The sequence below is a fragment of the Giraffa tippelskirchi genome, chromosome 2 (genome assembly GCF_054371585.1).
Source record: "Giraffa tippelskirchi isolate mGirTip1 chromosome 2, T2T-mGirTip1v1.2.pri, whole genome shotgun sequence".
Taxonomy (NCBI): domain Eukaryota; kingdom Metazoa; phylum Chordata; class Mammalia; order Artiodactyla; family Giraffidae; genus Giraffa; species Giraffa tippelskirchi.
In genome coordinates, this window is record NC_137276.1 from 190,082,507 (window position 1) to 190,101,647 (window position 19,141).

The 19,141-nt window shown below is 36.5% G+C and overlaps 1 protein-coding gene across 2 annotated transcripts in view; it reads left to right on the forward strand.

Moving 5' to 3' along the window:
• DCBLD2 (discoidin, CUB and LCCL domain containing 2) overlaps positions 1 to 19,141 on the forward strand; it is a 76,047-nt gene that overhangs the window by 20,601 nt on the left and 36,305 nt on the right. For both annotated transcript variants that reach the window (XM_081572504.1, XM_081572505.1), the window contains exons 2-3: positions 151 to 378; positions 14,960 to 15,097. In XM_081572504.1, the coding sequence (XP_081428630.1) occupies positions 151 to 378; positions 14,960 to 15,097 (366 nt within the window). The remainder of the gene's footprint in view (positions 1 to 150; positions 379 to 14,959; positions 15,098 to 19,141) is intronic.

Here is a 19,141-nt window from a genome sequence, read left to right on the forward strand (position 1 = left end):
GTTTATCTTGTGAATGGGAGGTATTGGTGGTTGGTATAAAATATCTGATGTCATACATATTTTAAAATGTTCACAGAACCCCGATTATTTATAGTGTAAGTTAAAGATGTAAAGAATAATATATCACTTTTTTAACTTTTTTTTTTAAAGGTGATGGATGTGGACATACTGTACTAGGTCCTGAAAGTGGAACCCTGACGTCTATAAACTACCCACACACCTATCCTAACAGCACTGTTTGCGAATGGGAGATTCGTGTAAAGACGGGAGAGAGAGTGCGCATCAAATTTGGTGACTTTGACATCGAAGATTCTGATTCTTGTCACTTTAATTACTTGAGAATTTACAATGGAATTGGAGTTAGTAGAACCGAAATAGGTAGGACATTTTCAATATATTACTGCCCAGAGTTTTAAAACTGAAGCCGTATTAGGTACTTAACATTGAGTAACTATGCTCCATAGGATATGTGGGAAATTATTGAAATGTCTGGAAATCTTAAATTTGAATCTTCTTTTGGGAAGAGAAGATTCTTGTCTGTCTTGTCCACTTTTCTAATAAGCTTGTGTTGGTTCCCTTGCAACAAGATACCACTCTACTGCTTCTAAGGAGGAGAAAGTTAATTATCTTTTTGTATTGGTTTTTTTCTTCGATAATTTTATCTGCAGTTAAATATAAGTCATGCTTAGGAGTCAGTATATCATGGTAATTAAGAGCACGGGTTTTGGATTCAAACTTCCTGTTGGTAAAGTACTAACTGGGCTATTAGCTTGCTCTGTGTCCTCAGGCAAGTTACCTGATCTCTGTTTCCTCAGTTGTAATATAGCAAATGAGACTAGTACATGTGAAGTGCTTAGAATTGTACCTGACACATAATATTTGCTTAGTAAATATTAGCTGCTGTTGTCCTTATTTTTAGCTAATAACAATGGTTCTCAATTACGGCTGCATTTTAGAGTCACCTGGATAGACTTTTAAATAATACCAGATCTCTGGTCCCCAGCCTAGAGCAGTTGAATTAGGATTGGGTGGGACCCACACCTTGGAATTTTTAAAGCTTCCCAGGAGAATATACTTTGAGGTCAAGTTGAGAACCTTTGGCTTAGAGATCAGCACCTTTCTCTTTAGCAGGAAAGGTAGAAAAATTCCTAAGACTATCTTGGTGAATTAACATCATAAAATAAATAACTCTAAAATTCTCTGTGACTTTATTTGGAAAGACTTACTGATAGAGGTATGTAAAATGTCTTTTAGAACTATAACTGGAACTCAGTATCTTGTTCTTTTGAGCATTGTGTTCATCTCCTGGGCTCTTCTCCATCTCGAGTCAAACCCTTCATCTCTTCCCCACTTTACAGCCTCTTACCTACCGAGAGAACAAACAGTTCCTGGTCTATTGAGTGATAACCACTGTTGTCTCCCAGTCAGCTCTCAATTAATCTGTGTTCTTGATCACCATGTGCATATTGCCTTGAATATATGGTCTCAGATAAGCTTTTAGAAACTCAAATTGCCTGAAGTACTATCTATTACTGTAACACTAATAGAAGGCAGCTGGATATTAACTGCCTCCTGAGGTGATGCAGTAGGGAGTCAGCAGTACCACCTGAGCAGCTTTGAGACAACGATGAAAAAAGTGAACCACGATCTGATCAAGCCCTTAGCAGTTTATAGGAAATAAAGGAGCTAGAGAAACACCTTCTATCAACCATAAAGACTACATATAAGTGGCATTTTTTAAAAAAAGAAAAGGAAGGAGATCAAGATAACCGGCATTCATTAGAGAGATACGTCTTCCAAAAGTAATGTGTGGACCTTGTGATTTTGTTTGGATCTTGATCCAAATTGATTGCAAGAAGACATTTTTCAGATAAGCAGAGAAATTTTAGGGTAAGATAAGAGTAATTGGGCATACAGCAATACTCAGGAATAATTTTTTGGGGTGTGGTAATGTTACATCGGTTTGTTCAAGATCTGGTTTGTTAGAGACATTCTGAAGTTCAAACAAAATGTCTTGGATTTGTTTTTAAATATGTCAGAGAAAAAAGTGGTAGCAAGAGGGCAGGTGAAACCAGAATGGCACACCGGACACATGGGAGTGCATCGCTCTACTTTGAGGGTTTTTTGAAAATTTCCATAATGAAAGTGCTTTTTATTAAAAAAGACAGGATTATGTATTTGGACAATAGGGTCATGCTGCTAGAGAGGAAGAGTGACATGGGAAAGAAATGGAGCACACGTTTTAAATCACTCACCAGGTTCTCATCCCAGTTCTAGGACCTACTTGCTGAGAATCCTTTCTACAGGGCATCAGTCTAGACTGCAAAGTCATCACCTGTACTGTAGGAAGATTAAATGAAATAATACTTTACAGTGCTCAGCTCTCCCTTATTTCTATGGGGTTTGTTTTCCCTTGCTATCTCTTCACACAGGTGAGTGGAAAGATGCAGAAAGGTCAAGGGGTCTGAATGATAATGATTCCTGTTGGACTTTAGTTCTGCTCCACCCCACCTCCCTACCCCTCCCATCACCACCTGCCATATATCCTCTGGTCTTCCATTTGATGAGCTGTTTGAGGTGGGGGGGGTGGGTAGAAAAGTAACTTTCCTTATTGGCAGAGAAATAAAGGTCATTCAAGAATGACTGTTTACCCATGGTGGATTCATGTCAATGTATGGCAAAACAAATACAATATTGTAAAGTTAAAAAATAGAAAATAAACTAATTTTTTTAAAAAAAGGGATATAAAAAGCATACAGATCATAAAAAAAAAAGAATAACTGTTTAATATTCTGATTAGGTAGATATGCCAGGAATTACAGGATAGAAACAAATATATGTGGGCATTAAGGTTCCAGTGACAATGGTAAAGAATCCTGTTTTCTGTGTTATCTTTTCTCAGGGTCCCTTCTGAACAGAGGCAGCTTCAAATGAGCTGCATTTTCCTATAAATATGGTTCCTACTTTGGTATAAAGCTTAAATTTTTTTTTTCCCTGTAGGTGTTAATTTTAGGGACTTTTCTTCCCTGAGAGATGGTATTATGGAATAATCAAGGAAAGAAAGCAAAAGGAATGCTTTCTCAAGGAATCACTTTTTAAATTGTAAATCATTAGAACGTGACTTAATTGATAAAGCACTTTTGGTTTATGTGGTTATTTTCTATTTTCTTTAAAGAGTGGGCAGTAATATGTAATATTATTTAAACGTATGAGTTTATTACGATACTATATAACAACTTTCTAAGTAGCTAGACTGTCCAGAAATCTTTGTGAAATTAGCGTAGTGGTACTCATTTTCACTGACCAAAAGGATGTGTTTAATGATAGAGTTAAGACTGTCTTTCCAGATCTGTTCCTTTTATAGGCAGATTGTGTTGGAATGAGAAAATTTCATTGTTGCTTTTCCACTTTGATTATTCCTTAACCCTTGGTGTCTGAGACATAGTGGTTGCTCTGTGGCTGCCCCGCAATCACAGAGGTGAAAATTAAATTCATTTGTTGTTAATCTTAACTTTCTATACGTATATAAATATATAACTCCAATATTTGATTTTGGTCCATAGACATCTACTAGTGTCGTTTCCCTGATGGATATTGTTGATAATTAGTCCAAACATGAAATTTAAAAACAAATACTTAAAAGAAAAATCTTTGCTTACTTGTAACCTTTTCCCATTCTATTGTATATATTTTCTTCCTGAATTTTGCTTAAAATTTCCATTTTAAGTGAACTTTTGGGGAGATGAAAGAGTTTGTGGGTAGATCTTTAAAAGAGAAGCTAAATATTTTAAAACCAAGTAGCTATTAAAGGAAAATGCATTCTGTAGAAGAAATGTAAATGTGTGTCTATGTGTTCAAAGGTATATTTAAAGATATATATTCTGTCTTAAACCTTCATCCAAAGTATCTTTTAAAGTTGTGTCTCTTAGATTCTTCAGATGATATTTACAAAGAGGGAAACTGAGGTCCTCAGGGCTTCATCTCATAAATGATTCCTTGTCTATTATGTTTTCAGAGAAGTCTCTTTCTGTATTGATTGTTCCCTTTCTCTATGATATGCTTAGTTCTTCGATGTTTAAAAGAAAAAGTAAATATATTTTCTTTCTCTTTATCACCAAGCCTCTTGAAAAAGCTGTAGTGATGATAATATTAGGTATGTAATGATGATAACAATTTCTAATATTTTTTGATTTCTTATTCTGTAGAGGCTCAGTTTAATAATGAAAATAACTACCATGCGTGCAGTGCTTGCTGTGTGCTAGGTACTATTCAAATCACTTTTGTCAATTAACTTATGTAGTCTTCACAAGAACTCTTGAGATAGGTACTTTTATCACCCCCATTTACTGATGAGAGAACTGCAGCACAGAGGTTGAATAAGTTGCCCAAGGTCACACAGCTGACGAATTGCTGTGTGGAATTCAAACCTAAGCAGCCTGGCTCCAGAATTGGTGTCTCTTACTGTAAGCCCTTGGCATGCTTGATTGTATTGAGTCCTACAAGAATCCTGCACATTATTCCCATAAAACAGATAAATAGAAGATTTAAAAAAGGTAAGCAACTTGCCCAAAGTTGTATAGGCAGAGTTAGGACTTGGATTAATGTCTGGCTAACAGCAAAGTCCACAACCTCAACCACTAGGCTATAGAGTAATAAATACCAGCTATTAGTAGGTATCTATTGGCAAGTATTAACAGGTATCCAGCCAGTGCACGAGACACAAGAGACATGGTTTCTATCCCTGGGTTGGGAAAATCCCCTGGAATAGGAAATTGCAAACCCGCTCCAGTATTTCTTGCCTGGAAAATTCCATTGACAGAGGAGCCTGGCAGGCTACAGTCCATGGGGTTGCAAGGAGTAGGATCTGACTGAGCGTACACACGTGGTGGTGGTGACATGACTCCTTAATTGTTTTACTACTTGGTCCACTTACCCTAAACTGTTGAAACTAGCAGCTTTCTAGTAAACATTAACTTTTTCCTTTTAGCTATCTATTTTGAAATAACCTTTTTTTGGGGCGGGGCGGGGGAGGCATATGGCAGCTTGCAGGATCTCATTTCCCTGATCAGGGACTAAATCTGGGCCACAAGAGTGAAAGCCCAGAATCCTAACAATTAGGCCACCAGGGAACTCCCTATTTTGACATTATTTTTTCTTTACAGTCAGTATTAAAATATTTAATAGTAGTTTCAACATAGGTATTAACCAATCAAAACAAATGTCAGCCATGAAAAATCTGTTTTCTAGAGTGACTAAAATATGCTAACTGATGCACAAACATAAGAGAGACAAACTTATTATATAACAAACACAACTTATATGAAAGCTAACCACCCAGAGGTAATATCTGCCTTCATTAACTCGCTCGGATTTCTATTACAAATTATCCTAATCCTTACCCTTCTCTCTCTATAAATCCTAGCTGGACCTGTAACGGTTGTATTTAGCTTCAGCCTCATGCTTAATTTAACTCTCTAAACCTCAGTCTATTTCTGCTTTATTGACTATGCCAAAGCCTTTGACTGTGTGGATCACAATAAACTGTGGAAAATTCTTCAAGAGATGGGAATACCAGACCACATGACCTGCCTCTTGAGAAACCTGTATGCAGGTCAGGAAGCAACAGTTAGAACTGGACAGGGAAGAACAGACTGGTTCCAAATAGGAAAAGGAGTACGTCAAGGCTGTATATTGTCACCCTGCTTATTTAACTTATATGCAGAGTCCATCATGAGAAACACTGGGCTGGAGGAAGCACAAGCTGGAATCAAGATTGCTGGGAGAAATATCAATAACCTCAGATATGCAGATGACACCACCCTTATGGCAGAAAGTGAAGAAGAACCAAAGAGCGTCTTGATGAAAGTGAAAGAGGAGTGTGAAAAAAGTTGGCTTAAAGCTCAACATTCAGAAAACTAAGATCATGGCATCTGGTCCCATCTCTTCATGGTGGATAGATGGGGAAACAGTGGCTGACTTTATTTTTCTGGGCTCCAAGATCACTGCAGATGGTGATTGCAGCAATGAGATTAAAAGACACTTACTCCTTGGAAGGAAAGTTATGACCAACCTAGACAGCATATTAAAAAGCAGAGACATTACTTTGCCCACAAAGGTCCGTCTAGTCAAGGCTATGGTTTTTCCAGTAGTCATGTATGGTTGTGAGAGTTGGACTATAAAGAAAGCCGAGCGCCGAAGAATTGATACTTTGGAACTGTGGTGTTGGAGAAGACTCTTGAGAGTCCCTTGGACTGCAAGGAGATCCAACCAGTCCATCCTAAAGGAGATCAGTCCTGGGTGTCATTGGAAAGACTGATTTGAAGCTGAAACTCCAATACTTTGGCCACCTGATGCAGAGAGTTGACTCATTGGAAAAGACCCTAATGCTGGGAAAGATTGAGGGCAGGAGGAGAAGGGGACGACAGAGAATGAGATGGTTGGATGGCATCACCGACTCGATGGACACGAGTTTAGGTAAACTCCGGGAGTTGGTGATGGACAGGGAGGCCTGGCATGCTGCGATTCATGGGGTCGCAAAGAGTCAGACATGACTGAGCAACGGAACTGAACTGAACTGAAACTATCACAACACTGGTTGTTAACCAGCTATATCCCAGTAAAAAATAAACTTCAGTCAACTGATTTTCCTTTTTGAGAGCTTTGTCATTTTCTCTTTGGACAATGTTCTCGAAGGTTTAGTATTTTGCCTCCCAAGGGGACACTGGAGATGTCTGGAGACATTTTTGGTTGTCCTACTGGGGGGGAAGGCAGTGTTACTGGCATCTAGGAGGTGCTGTTATGTGCCCTACAGTACACAGGACAGGCCCCAAAAGTACTGTCTGACCCAAATTCTCAATAGTGCTGCTTTAGATTGAGAGTATCAGCTCACTGCCTCTAAGTTGATCCTTAGGTAGTTAGTATTAAAATAAACATTGTACGCATACTGTTACTGTTAATAGTTTTTTAGTTTTATTGCCTTGTGCTTAGAAAAATTATAATATTCTACTTTATGGAACTTGCTTATATTTTATGTGTAACCTAAGGTATAATCTTTTTTTGTGAATGTCTCATGTATGTTGGAGAGGAAGGTTTATTCTCTAATAGTAAGATATAAAGTTTAATATGCATCCAAAATATCTTATTATGCTGTTTAGGTTTTCATATCTTTATTTTTATCTACTTGATCTGTTCTAGTGTCTTTTCTTTTGGCATGTCTTTGGATTTTTACTTTTATAAAGGTGATTGCAATGTTGTTGCATAGCTATTCATAATTATAATGTCTTCATTTTAAATTGTGACTTCTAGCATTAAAAAGTTTTCTCCTTTGTCATATTTAGTACTCTTTAGTTTGCATTTTTCTTTGTCTGATATTAGTATCTCACAGACACCTTCCTCTTTATCTCTTTTTACATCCATTTGCTTGGCATTCCTGTCTTTACTCATTCCTTTCCTTTTAGCCTTGCTGAATCATTTTGTTTGGGATGTATTTCTTATATACAACATACTTGAGGGTCTCATTTTAGGAACCAAATTGAAAATATTTTTTTTAAATAATTAAAGCTAAGACCTGTTTTATCTGTTTATAAAACTGTAAGTTTTTTTTGTCTTATCTCGTGTTATTTTAAGGTATAATCAGTCATGTGTTTTATATTTGCTGTGTTTATTTCTTTGTATTGTTTTCTTTTCTTCTATATTGAAACTCCTTTTGGAGTTTAAATAAGTTTTGTAGTTTTAAGTATTACCTTCCAATTTTATTTATTTTTGTAAAGTTTTATGTTCTTAAATGCCTCTAATCCCATTGGCTTCGTCTTTTATTATCTGATTTGTCTATTTTTCATGGTGTCTTTTCATTCCTACCAGTTGCCTGTAACTCCTATCTTTTATTCATATAACATTCAATGAACTGTTCTATTAGGTTGGTGCGAAAGTAATTGTGATTTTTGCCTTGTTGAAATTTACCATTTGATATTGAATACATTCTTAAATAAATATGGTTATGTTATACCTCATTTTACTACATGGCTTTCACTGTGTGTGTGGTTTTTTTTTTTTTTGCTAATGACTTATTACTTGCTGTGTATTTTATATGTATTTTAGACTATGGAAATGATGTTAGACAAAAAAGCAAATTTAAGTGATTTTCTTATATTTGAGTTCAAAATGGGTCGTAAAGCAGCAGAGACAACTTGCAACATCAACAACGCATTTGGCTCAGGAACTGCTAACAAACACACAGCACAGTGGTGGTTCAAGAAGTTTTGCAAAGAAGACAAGAGCCTTGAAGACGAGTGTAGTGGCCAGCCATCAGAAGTTGGAAATGACCAATTGAGGGCATCATCAAAACGGATCCTCTTATAATTATACGAGAAGTTGCCGAAGAATTCAGTGTCGACCATTCTATGGTCATTTAGCATTTGAAGCAAATTGGAAAGGTGAAAAAGCCCAATAAGTGGGTGCCTTGTGAGCTGACCACAAATCAGAAAAATCACCGTTTTGAAGTATCATCTTCTTTTATTCTGTGCAACAATAAGGAACCATTTCTTGATCAGATTGTGACTTACAATGGAAAGTGGGTTTCATACAACAACCGGTGATCACCAGCCCAGTGGTTGGACTGAGAAGAAGCTCCAAAGCACTTCCTAAAGGCAAACTTGCACCAGAAAAAGGTCGTGGTCACTGTTTGGTGCTCTGTCACTGGTCTGATCCACTACAGCTTTCTGAATCCTGGCAAAACCATTATATCTGAGAAGTATGCTCAGCAAGTCGATGAGATGCACCGAAAACTGCAATGCCTGCAGCTGGCATTGGTCAACAGAAAGGGCCCACTTCCTCTCCATGACAAAACCCAACCACATGTTGCACACCAATGCTTCAAAAGTTGAACGAATTGGGCTGTGAAGTTTTGCCTCATTCACCATTTTCACCTGACTTCTTGTCAGCCGACTACCACTTCTTCAAGCATCTTGACAGTTTTTTGCGGGGAAAATGCTTCCACAACCAGCAGGAGGCAGAAAATGCTTTCCAAGAGTTATCAAATCCTGAAGCACTGATTTTTATGCTACAGGAATTAGCAAGCATATTTCTTGTTGGCAAAAGTGTGCTGATTGTAATGGTTCCTATTTTGATTAGTAAAGATGTGTTGGAGCCTATTTATAATGATATAAAATTCACAGTCCGAAACCGCAATTACATGTGTTCATTCTTTGAGGGTTGTTTTTTTTTTTTTCATTCTTTGAGTTAAAAAAAAATGCTCTTCCATTATTGCCTGGCTTTTTCATGATATTGTTGTTGTTTTTCGAGAAGTTTGATACTAATTGAATTCTATTGCCCTTATAAGATGTTTAATCTTTGTATTGAAGCTGTCAAGATTCCTTTAAAGTTAAACAGTTTTACAAGGATATGTATTGAAGTTTATCATTGGGTTAGTTTTCACTGTATCCAATGAGCTCTTTCACTATTTAGATTCTAGAAAACTTTCTTGAATTATAGTTTAATGTTATTTCTGTTCCATTGTCTCGTGTATCTTTTTAAAATACCTTAATTGTAAGAAAACAGCCTTCTTTGCTGTTTCGATCACATTCATTGAAGCCACGTTCTCACTGATCCTTTTTTCTTTTTTCAGTTTCCTTTTCATTGTATTTGTTCTTTTCTTCAACATTTATTATCATATTTTCATTAGAATAGTATTCCTTGTGCACCTTGTAATAGTTCTGACATAATTTTGTCGCTTTTTTTGTATTTCTTTTCTGAGATAGCCAACTCTTTTTCTTCCCTGCTCTTTGTCCATTTCTGTTCACCGTTTTTGAGTTTCTGTTTCTAGGTGTTTTGCCTTATCCCCAGTTGCTTGTTTGAGGACGTTTAATTAAGCTTAGTGTTATGTTCCAGTTCCTTCTGTTTTACCATCATTTGGGGGGATGAGGGGGTTCCCATAAACTGAATTGCTGAGATTCTCATTTTTTTTTCTACTTTTTTTGTTTAAATAGGTAAAGATAATGCCTAAGTATTTCTGTGGACAGTGCTGGCAGTTTGCAGTGGTTTACAAGTTTTGTAGTTTATCATAAGTTCATGATAGCCCTCTTCTGTTAGTGTAGTAAATTTTTCTTTCCTACTTTTTTTTTCCCCTTAAGAGAAGAGGCTGTAGAAGGGAAGGGATTGTATATCCTTTTTTTTTTTTTTAATATATATATATATATATATATCTTGCAAGATCCTAAATTTCCTGCTCTTATTTTGACCTCGTTCCCATCTTTGCCATAGAGTTTCTATATCTCTCTGCTACTTTTAACCTACTTCTCCCACCGAAGTGTTTCCTTTCCAAAATTGCCCTATTCAGGATTTCTTTGCTTTAAAGTTCCTTCTCTGAGGTCAGTCGTCTTACCTACCAGTGGATTTAGTTTTCAGTATTTTCTAGCTATGCATGGAATATCTTTAAGTGTCTTTGTCTCCCCTGATGGGTCTTTCATTAACCTTTGCCACTTAAGTTACTGTTAGACTCCATGAAATCTCTTGATATGTTTTAGGGATTTGTGACCCTAATAAAAATAAAATAAATTTCATTCTTGGAGTTTCTTTTAAAGTTCTCTTTGTCAAAAAAATTATTATTTTACATCAAGTTAAAGTATAAATTATTTCACTTCATTTGAAAGAAGTGTTATTACAATAAAATCATCATTAACATTTTACTTATGGGCAGGAATTAAAGAAGTGATCTATAATCTTAATGATTATGGGTGTCTTACGTAGTAGATATAAGAGCCATGTAAGAATTTCGTGTGAGATAAAGTCCTGGTCTGTGAAAACATGATCTCAGGAAGGCTAAAGTCATCTCATATCTGTTTACCACAAAAATACATTGATTACTGTGAATTTTTTTTCATTAGAAGCTGGATGGGTACCCACATTTAACTTGGATTTGTTCCTAATGCAGAAGCATCATATGAGGTTGTTTGTTGCATTGGAAAGTACAGAAGCCACCTGCATTTCAGAAGGCCTCTGTGAATCTTTGTACCTTAGAATGGTCAAGCTGGTTTGTGGACTAGAACAGAGAAATGCTCAAGCTTTGTCTCTGTAAATGGTGTCCTTCAGAATGTTTTTTCTAATGTTTTGAGACAGGTTAGTGAGGAATTGACTGACCCCTGTCCTGTTTCTCATTGTCATTCAACTGAATAAAACTAGGCCATGTGATGCTGACCCTACCCAAGAACTCCTATTTGTGAACCCTTACAGGAAATATTAAAAAGTCTTTGACATCTTATAAGTGGTAAAAAGTTTACTTTTACAGAAAACCTTGGAAAGAAATTTCTTGGTGTGCTATGTATGTCTCACCTGTGATGCTTGGCAGCATGTTTGGTTTTGCTGAAGTCCACACAGTTATGACTCATTGCTTTTCACATTAGTGTACTTAGTATAAGAAAACTCTGCCAGCTGTCCTAAAAGAAGCTGTCAACTTAATAAGAGCCAGGGCCTTGAGTCATTTACCTTTTCTGAGTATGGAGCTTTCCTCTATCCAGAAATGTGCTGATTTTCCAGAGAAAAAGTCTTATAGTTCTCAGTTCAGGTAGAAAATTTCACGAGAGAAGGAAAGCCTACTTAGAAAAATTTGGTGAGGAAGATTGGTATTGCTTTGCAGATATTTTGATCCACATGATTGCGATTTCAGTCAGGACCCTTTGGTCACCATCATGGGTACTGATCAAAACTTGGGTGCTCTTTTGTCCATGCTACCATTATGAAAGAGGATATGGAGGAGGCAACTTTTCTTATAATCAGAGAAATGTAAAAGTTTTAGAACTAAGTCTATGACCTCCCTTACTCTTGGATTGGTTAAAAACATAGCTTTTAATATAGTGGTGTGATGAAATTTGTCATTTTTTAATATTGAGGCTGTATTAACTGGCATAGCTCACTTGAGTAGCAGTGTGGAAGCAAATATTAAAAATCACTCTAAAAAATCACTCTTAAATATTTTAAAAGATAGAAGTTATGTTAGGAAAATGTTTATTGCAATATTATTCACTGTGTAGAAAAATCGGAAGCAAGCTAAACTTCTGACAATAAGGAAATTAAGATGTATCCACTATATAAATAACCCTGTTTGGCTGTTATTAATTATTTGCTGTGAATTTTTTATCACCTATCTTTCAGTGAACATTAATGCACATTTCTGTATCTAGAAGAGGAATTGCTGGTTCCCTGAGTGTCCATATGGTCAGCTTTGGTAGATATTGCCAAGAGCCTCTGTGGTAGTGCCATTCCACACCCACCACCAATGTAGGAGAGTTCCAGTTGTTATTCTCTATTTTTTTCTTTTATCACACTTCTAGTGTGTATCAACTGATATCATGTTGTAGCTTTGCCTTATCTAATGGCTAATGATATTGTTCTCTCTTCATGTATTTATTAGCCATTGAATATCTTCTGTGAAGAATCTTGAAGTTTTTAATGCATTTTTTTCTATTGGATGATTATTTTATTTGTAGGTTGTTTTTTTTTTAATATATTCTGGCTATGGGTTCTTTTTCGATATAAATGTTACAAATATTCTCCCTTTCTATAGCTTTCCTTTTTATTCCTTTATATTGGTATCTTTTGATCAGCAAACGTTGATTTTAACTTAATTTTAACATTCACATTAGTTTTTTTCTTTCATGGTTAGTATTAATGCTTTGTGCATTCTCTTTTAAAATCTTTGCCCTCTTACAGGTTATGAAGTTGTTCTCAGGGTTTTCCTCTAACTGCTTTAATTTTCCCCTTCTGCATATTTACATCCTCAATCCATCCAGATTGTTCTTTGTGAATGTGTGAAGTAAGAGTAAAGGTCTCAAGGTACATTTTCTCACGTGAACCTTATTCGTCTTAAAATGTGCAAATATTGGGTCTGTCACTTATTCATGAACAAAATAATGCTGAAATAGCCACTTTCCCTGAAATCAAAGTGAACAATGACTAAGTAGTCCTAATCTTTCCTTCTTTAGAAGGAAAGGCAAATCCATTCTTAGTGATATTACTGAGTCCCTTTTAAACATAGTAATTTGTCCCTCCCCACCTCTCTCTCTCCCCTTTGGTAGCCATAAGTTTGTTTACTGTGTCTCTGAGTCTATTTTGTAATGAATTCATTTGTGTTACTTTTTAGATTCCCTGTATAAATGATATCATATATTTGTCTTTGACTTACTTCTCTAGGTCCATCTGTGTTGCTGCAAATGGCAATATTTTGCTTTTTATGGCTGAGTAGTATTCCATTATATATGTATGTGTATGTATATATACATATATATATGTGTGTGTGTATATATACATATATATATGTGTGTATATATACCACATCTTTCTTTTATCCTTTCATTTGTTGATGGATGGTCAGATTGCTTCTGTATCTTGACTGTTGTAAATAGTGCTTTGTGAACACAGGGCGGGGTGGGTATATGTGTCTTTTCAAGTTAGAGTTTTTGTCTTTTATGGATACATTACCAGGAGTGGGATTGCTGGATCATACGCTAGCTTTATTTTACAGTTTTCCATAGCGGCTACACCAGTTTACATTCCCATCAGCAATATAGGAGAGTTCCCTTTTCTTCACGCCCTCTCCAGCATTTATTATTTGTAGAATTTTGATGATAGCATTCTAACAGGTGTGAGGTGATACTTCATTTTTCTAGTAATTAGCAGTGTTGAGCATCTTTTCATGTGCCTGTTGGCCATCAGAATGTCTTCTTTAGAGAAGTGCCTATTTAGGTCTTCTGTCCATTTTTATTAGGTTATTTTTTACAATTGACTTCTGTGTATCAACTTTGTGACCTTAGCTCCCTTACCAGTTCTGGTTTGGGTGGTGGTGGTGGTGATAGAGGTGAATTATTTAGCATTTTCTACTCACATGATAATGTATAGTTCTTGAAAATGATGTCTGTGAAAGTACACACTACTCTTTTTAAAGTGATTTGGTGGTGGTTTAGTCACTAAGTCTTGTCCGACTCTTGCGACCCCATGTACTGTAGCCCACCAGTCTCCTCTGTCCATGAGATTCTCCAGGCAAGAATACTGGAGTGGGTTGCCATTTCCTTCTCCAGGGGATCTTCCTGACCTAGGAACTGAACCCGGGTCTCCTGCATTGCAGGCAGATTCTTTCCCAACTGAGCTATAAGGGAAGCCCATAAAGTGATATAGCTCAACTTAAAATATTTTTAGAACTTTTTATTCAGAATTTGTTAAAGTTACCATGCACATAAGAAAAACTCATTTTTATTAGTTACTGGTGCAATATCTTTTAATTCTTTTCTTTTCTTCCCTTTTATCTTAATAAACTCAGATCTGTACTGAGGGAAGATCTGTTATTTTTTGCATGTCTGTTAGACCTTAAAGAGTAAAAGTCGCTAGACAGTTAGATATATGCATCTGAAGTTCAAGGGAAAGGCTGTGTAGAGGTGTGAATGTGAACTGTTGTATCATAGTTAAAACTGTAGGACTGAACGTGACCACCTAAAGGGGTTGACAGAAGTCCAACAATTCTTGGAAGAAAACTTGAGAAGATCTGTAAACGTTTTGAGGGGTCCCTGTGCTCAGGAATCTGGGGGCACCCAATGGGAAACATGTTAAGAATACCACCGATTAACTATTGGTTCATTTATGAGCCACTTGCCTACATGAAATACTGTAAGTTAATTTTTTTTTTAATTCCTTGTCACTGTTTTAAAGGGAATACTTGTGTTTCATAGGAAATTGAGTCATTATAAGGTCAGTGATGTCTGAATACACTGTTTTTCCTTTTGAGTCATTTGAACAGTTTTATTACTTACTGTGTTTTTTTTTTTTCTCTCCCCAGAGTAATATTCTAGTCATCATTTTAGATTAATGTAATACCTAGTTTGGTTAGCTTGGTGTATTATTATGATTCTGTTACCTACATCGTAAATAATGTTGACTTTATGAATCATACGAAATATCTGCTTTTCTTTCATCCTAGGCAAATACTGTGGTCTGGGGTTGCAAATGAACCATTCAATTGAATCAAAAAGCAATGAAATCACAGTGCTGTTCATGAGTGGAATTCACGTTTCTGGACGAGGATTTTTGGCTTCATACTCAGTTATAGAAAAGCAAGGTAATTTTCACTTTATATGATGATTCCCACATTTTACAATTTCTGAAAACAAATGCGGTATTTTCTTTGAGTACCTGTTATCTGAGATTGGAATAGAATAGGAAGATTGAACAGTTTATAACACATACATAAATCTGACAAAATTAAATCAGTTTCAGAATTTTAAAAATTAAGTATATCAACTTTTTATAAAGTCCTTTTATATACTTACCTTTCCTTAGCAGAAGAAATACTGATTTTTCCACTTTTATAAGATTGGGGCACAAGCAATAACTTTTAAAAATCTGTCAGTTACTGAAATAATCAATTTAAAGCTTTATTATCCACAGGTTACTGCTTCATCTTACTGTGTTAAAAACCGTATTACCATTCTTTCCTAAGAAGTGTGTTGCATACCAGCAGGAGTAATGGGGAAAGTGCTCTCTGAGACACTGCAGAATAAGCATGAGATATTTTCTAAATTGTTAATGTTTACAATATGAAGGGGGAATTAAAAACAAGGCTATTAAGTGGAATAGAATGGAAAATTAACTCAAATCTCTATAAATGCAGGACTTGAATGAAATCTTTCCCAAGGTTTTGTCACTGTAGCATTTGTTCATTGCCCTCTGCCACTGGGTTCTTGTGGTGAGAATAATTTTTTTAATATTACTAATACAGGGCATATGAAAGAAATCATTTAAAGTAGAAAATTGATAATTATTTTGATATTCAACAATGATTTAACTAGGTTGACCATTTAAAATTAAAAATTAGCCTCTACGTTATGTTGTGTAAATGAGAAAATTGTTAAGAACCTCCTCCGTGTGAGACTGTCTGGGAATGAATGGGCCTGGGAATGATTCAGGGCAGTGCCAGCTGTTCCTTCTAGGCTGTGGTGGGTTTGAGATACACACTCTGTGCCTCGTTAAAAGTTGCGTTAAGAGTATAGAGAGGGGAGCTGCTGTGTGTAAAGGAAGGTCTGCTTTCCCTTAATCTCTAAGCTGTGGGAAAAGGTGTGAAGGCTAATAGAATCCCTCAGAGTGAAAAAGAAAGCTCATTTGAATGGAATAATGGAAAGAAATGAGCTGGAAATGTTCTGCTAAATAAACAGTTAATGTATTTGACAGAACAAGGAGACTAAGGCAGTGGGGTGCTGTAGAAGGGGCACTGGGCAGCTCTGGAGTAAGAGCTTGCCTCTGCCAGCTGCCAGCCAGGGGACCTCTGACCGATCCTGTCACCGCGGTGAGCTTCGTCTGCAAGTGGGTTAGTTGTGAGGACTAAAATCTAATAATACCTGTTTAGTGTTTTAGGCACGTATCACAGTAGGCAGAAAACATGTTAGTTTCACCCTTTCACTACTGTACAAACACGTATCTCATTTTTTCCCACTGCCCACCCTCCCACTATCAAGAGAGTAAGGTAGAAAACACAGAGTGAAATGATAAGCTTCCTATCCTTTTCAGTTTTACTTTGTGGAAGTCTTGGGTTATTGGGTGAGATGATAGAAGATAATAAGCTTCTTATTCTCCTTAAGTTTCTTATCACAGTGTCAGTTTAAATTATTTATTCTGCATTTTCCTGTTTTCCCCTTTCTCTGTTATTCATTGAGTTAGAAGCTTCTGGAAAATAAGTATCTCCTCTTTAAAAAAAAAAAGTTTCTTACATTGGATATTTACATTACGGAGCTTTTGATCCACAGGGACCTGAATGTGCTATACTAGAGTTTCTTAAGAACTTACAGTCATCTCAGATACCACAAGCAGTGTCTTGTAGACTTGTATACATCTGTGCTAAACTTCAAATAGCTGTGTCACCATTTTAGATGAGTCTTAGGTGCCAAAGATTTTTTGAAATAGCCACCATAATCTGGAACTTCTTTACAGTAACACTGTCCAAAGTCATAATCATCTTGGGAAGTCCTCATTTCACAGCTCGCTCCTGGACTTTTTCTTAATGTTTTTTATGCGTTCTTGCCCATCCATCAAGCATCTGTTTTATTTGAAGTGAATTGGCTAAATTCAAGAGAGCACTGGTTGACTCTCCTGTTACTTCTTCTTGGGTGGCCTTTCAGACATAATTTCTTGTAATGACTTGTTCATTTGAAGGCTGGTTGGCTTTGGTTTAGAGTCTCAGTTTGTTTCCATCCAGAAAACCTAGCTGCCATAGTGAATTCCACGAATATTTTCAAGGAACATCACATGTGCCCAGCTTCATAACCTAATTGAAGGTTGAGAGTATTTGGGAATGCAAAAATGGTGAAAACCTCGCTTCCCTGGCTTCCTCATGTGTTAAAGTGTCACAAAGACTTGTTAATGTTATATTTATAATGTTATGTGTTGTTGATAGAGTCATGATTTTGTGTGAGATAGACTAGTTTTCATTACTGCTTACAGGAGCCCATTGCACAATTATATTCCCTTTAGTGCCTTATTTCCTGCCATATTCCTGGCACTGGGAAGACAGCAGTAAATGAGACAGAGGCGATCAAACCTTCATAGGACTTGCAGTACAGGGTTGGAAAAAGGCATTAAACATGTGGTTGCTTAATTGTAGTTACAATAAGTGTGATGAAGGAAACATTCAAACAGTAAGAGGCCAGAGGGGTACGGGTGGTAGGAGATAGATGAAGATTAAAGCTCTCTTGAAGAAACCACTCCTGAGCCCAGAACCAAAGGATTAATAGGAGGTTCCAGACAAACAAGGAAGAACACTATAGGGAAGAGAACAGCAGATGCAAAGGCCTTAGGGCAGGAAGGAACTTTGAGGGAACTGGAAAAACAGCCAGCACAGCTGAGGTGAAGTAAATGAGTAGAAAGTCAGTCACGTTATTCAGGACCTTGTGGAAGATGTAAGGGTTAGAGTTTTATCCAAAAAAAAAAATTGCGTGGAAGCTGTTAGAGCAGAGGAGTGATATGACTGGATTTATGTTTTTGCAATTCCTTGATCTGTAAAGAATGGGACAGAGACAAGAATACACAATAGAGAAAAGACAATCTCTTTAACAAGTGGTGCTGGGAAAACTGGTCAACCACTTGTAAAAGAATGAAACTAGAACACTTTCTAACACCATACACAAAAATAAACTCAAAATGGATTAAAGATCTAAATGTAAGACCAGAAACTATAAAACTCCTAGAGGAAAACATAGGCAAAACACTCTCTGACATAAGTCACAGCAGGATCCTCTATGACCCACCTCCCAGAGTAATGGAAATAAAAGCAAAAATAAACAAATGGGACCTAATTAAACTTAAAAACTTTTGCATAATGAAGGAAACTATAAGCAAGGTGAAAAGACAGCCTTCAGAATGGGAGAAAATAATAGCAAATGAAGCAACTGACAAAGAATTAATGTCAAAAATATACAAGCAACTCCTGCAGCTCAATTCCAGAAAAATAAACAACCCAATCCAAAAACGGGCCAAAGAACTAAACAGACATTTCTCTAAAGAAGACATACAGATGGCTAACAAACACATGAAAAAATGCTCAACATCACTCATTATCAGAGAAATGCAAATCAAAACCACAATGAGGTACCATCTCACGCCAGTCAGAATGGCTGCTATCCAAAAGTCTACAAACAATAAATGCTGGAGAGGGTGTGGAGAAAAGGGAACCCTCTCACACTGTTGGTGGGAATGCAAACTAGTACAGCCACTATGGAGAATAGTGTGGAGATTCCTTAAAAAACTGGGAATAGAACTGCCATATGACCCAGCAATCCCACTGCTGGGCATACACACCGAGGAAACCAGAATTGAAAGAGACACGTGTACCCCAGTGTTCATTGCAGCATTGTTTACAATAGCTAGGACATGGAAGCAACCTAGATGTCCATCAACAGACGAATGGATAAGGAAGCTGTGGTACATATACACAATGGAATATTACTCAGCCATTAAAAAGAATACATTCGAATCAGTTCTAATGAGGTGGATGAAACTAGAGCCTATTATACAGAGTGAAGTAAGCCAGAAAGAAAAACACTAATACAGTATACTAACGCATATATATGGAATTTAGAAAAATGGTAATAATAACCCTATATGCGAGAAAGCA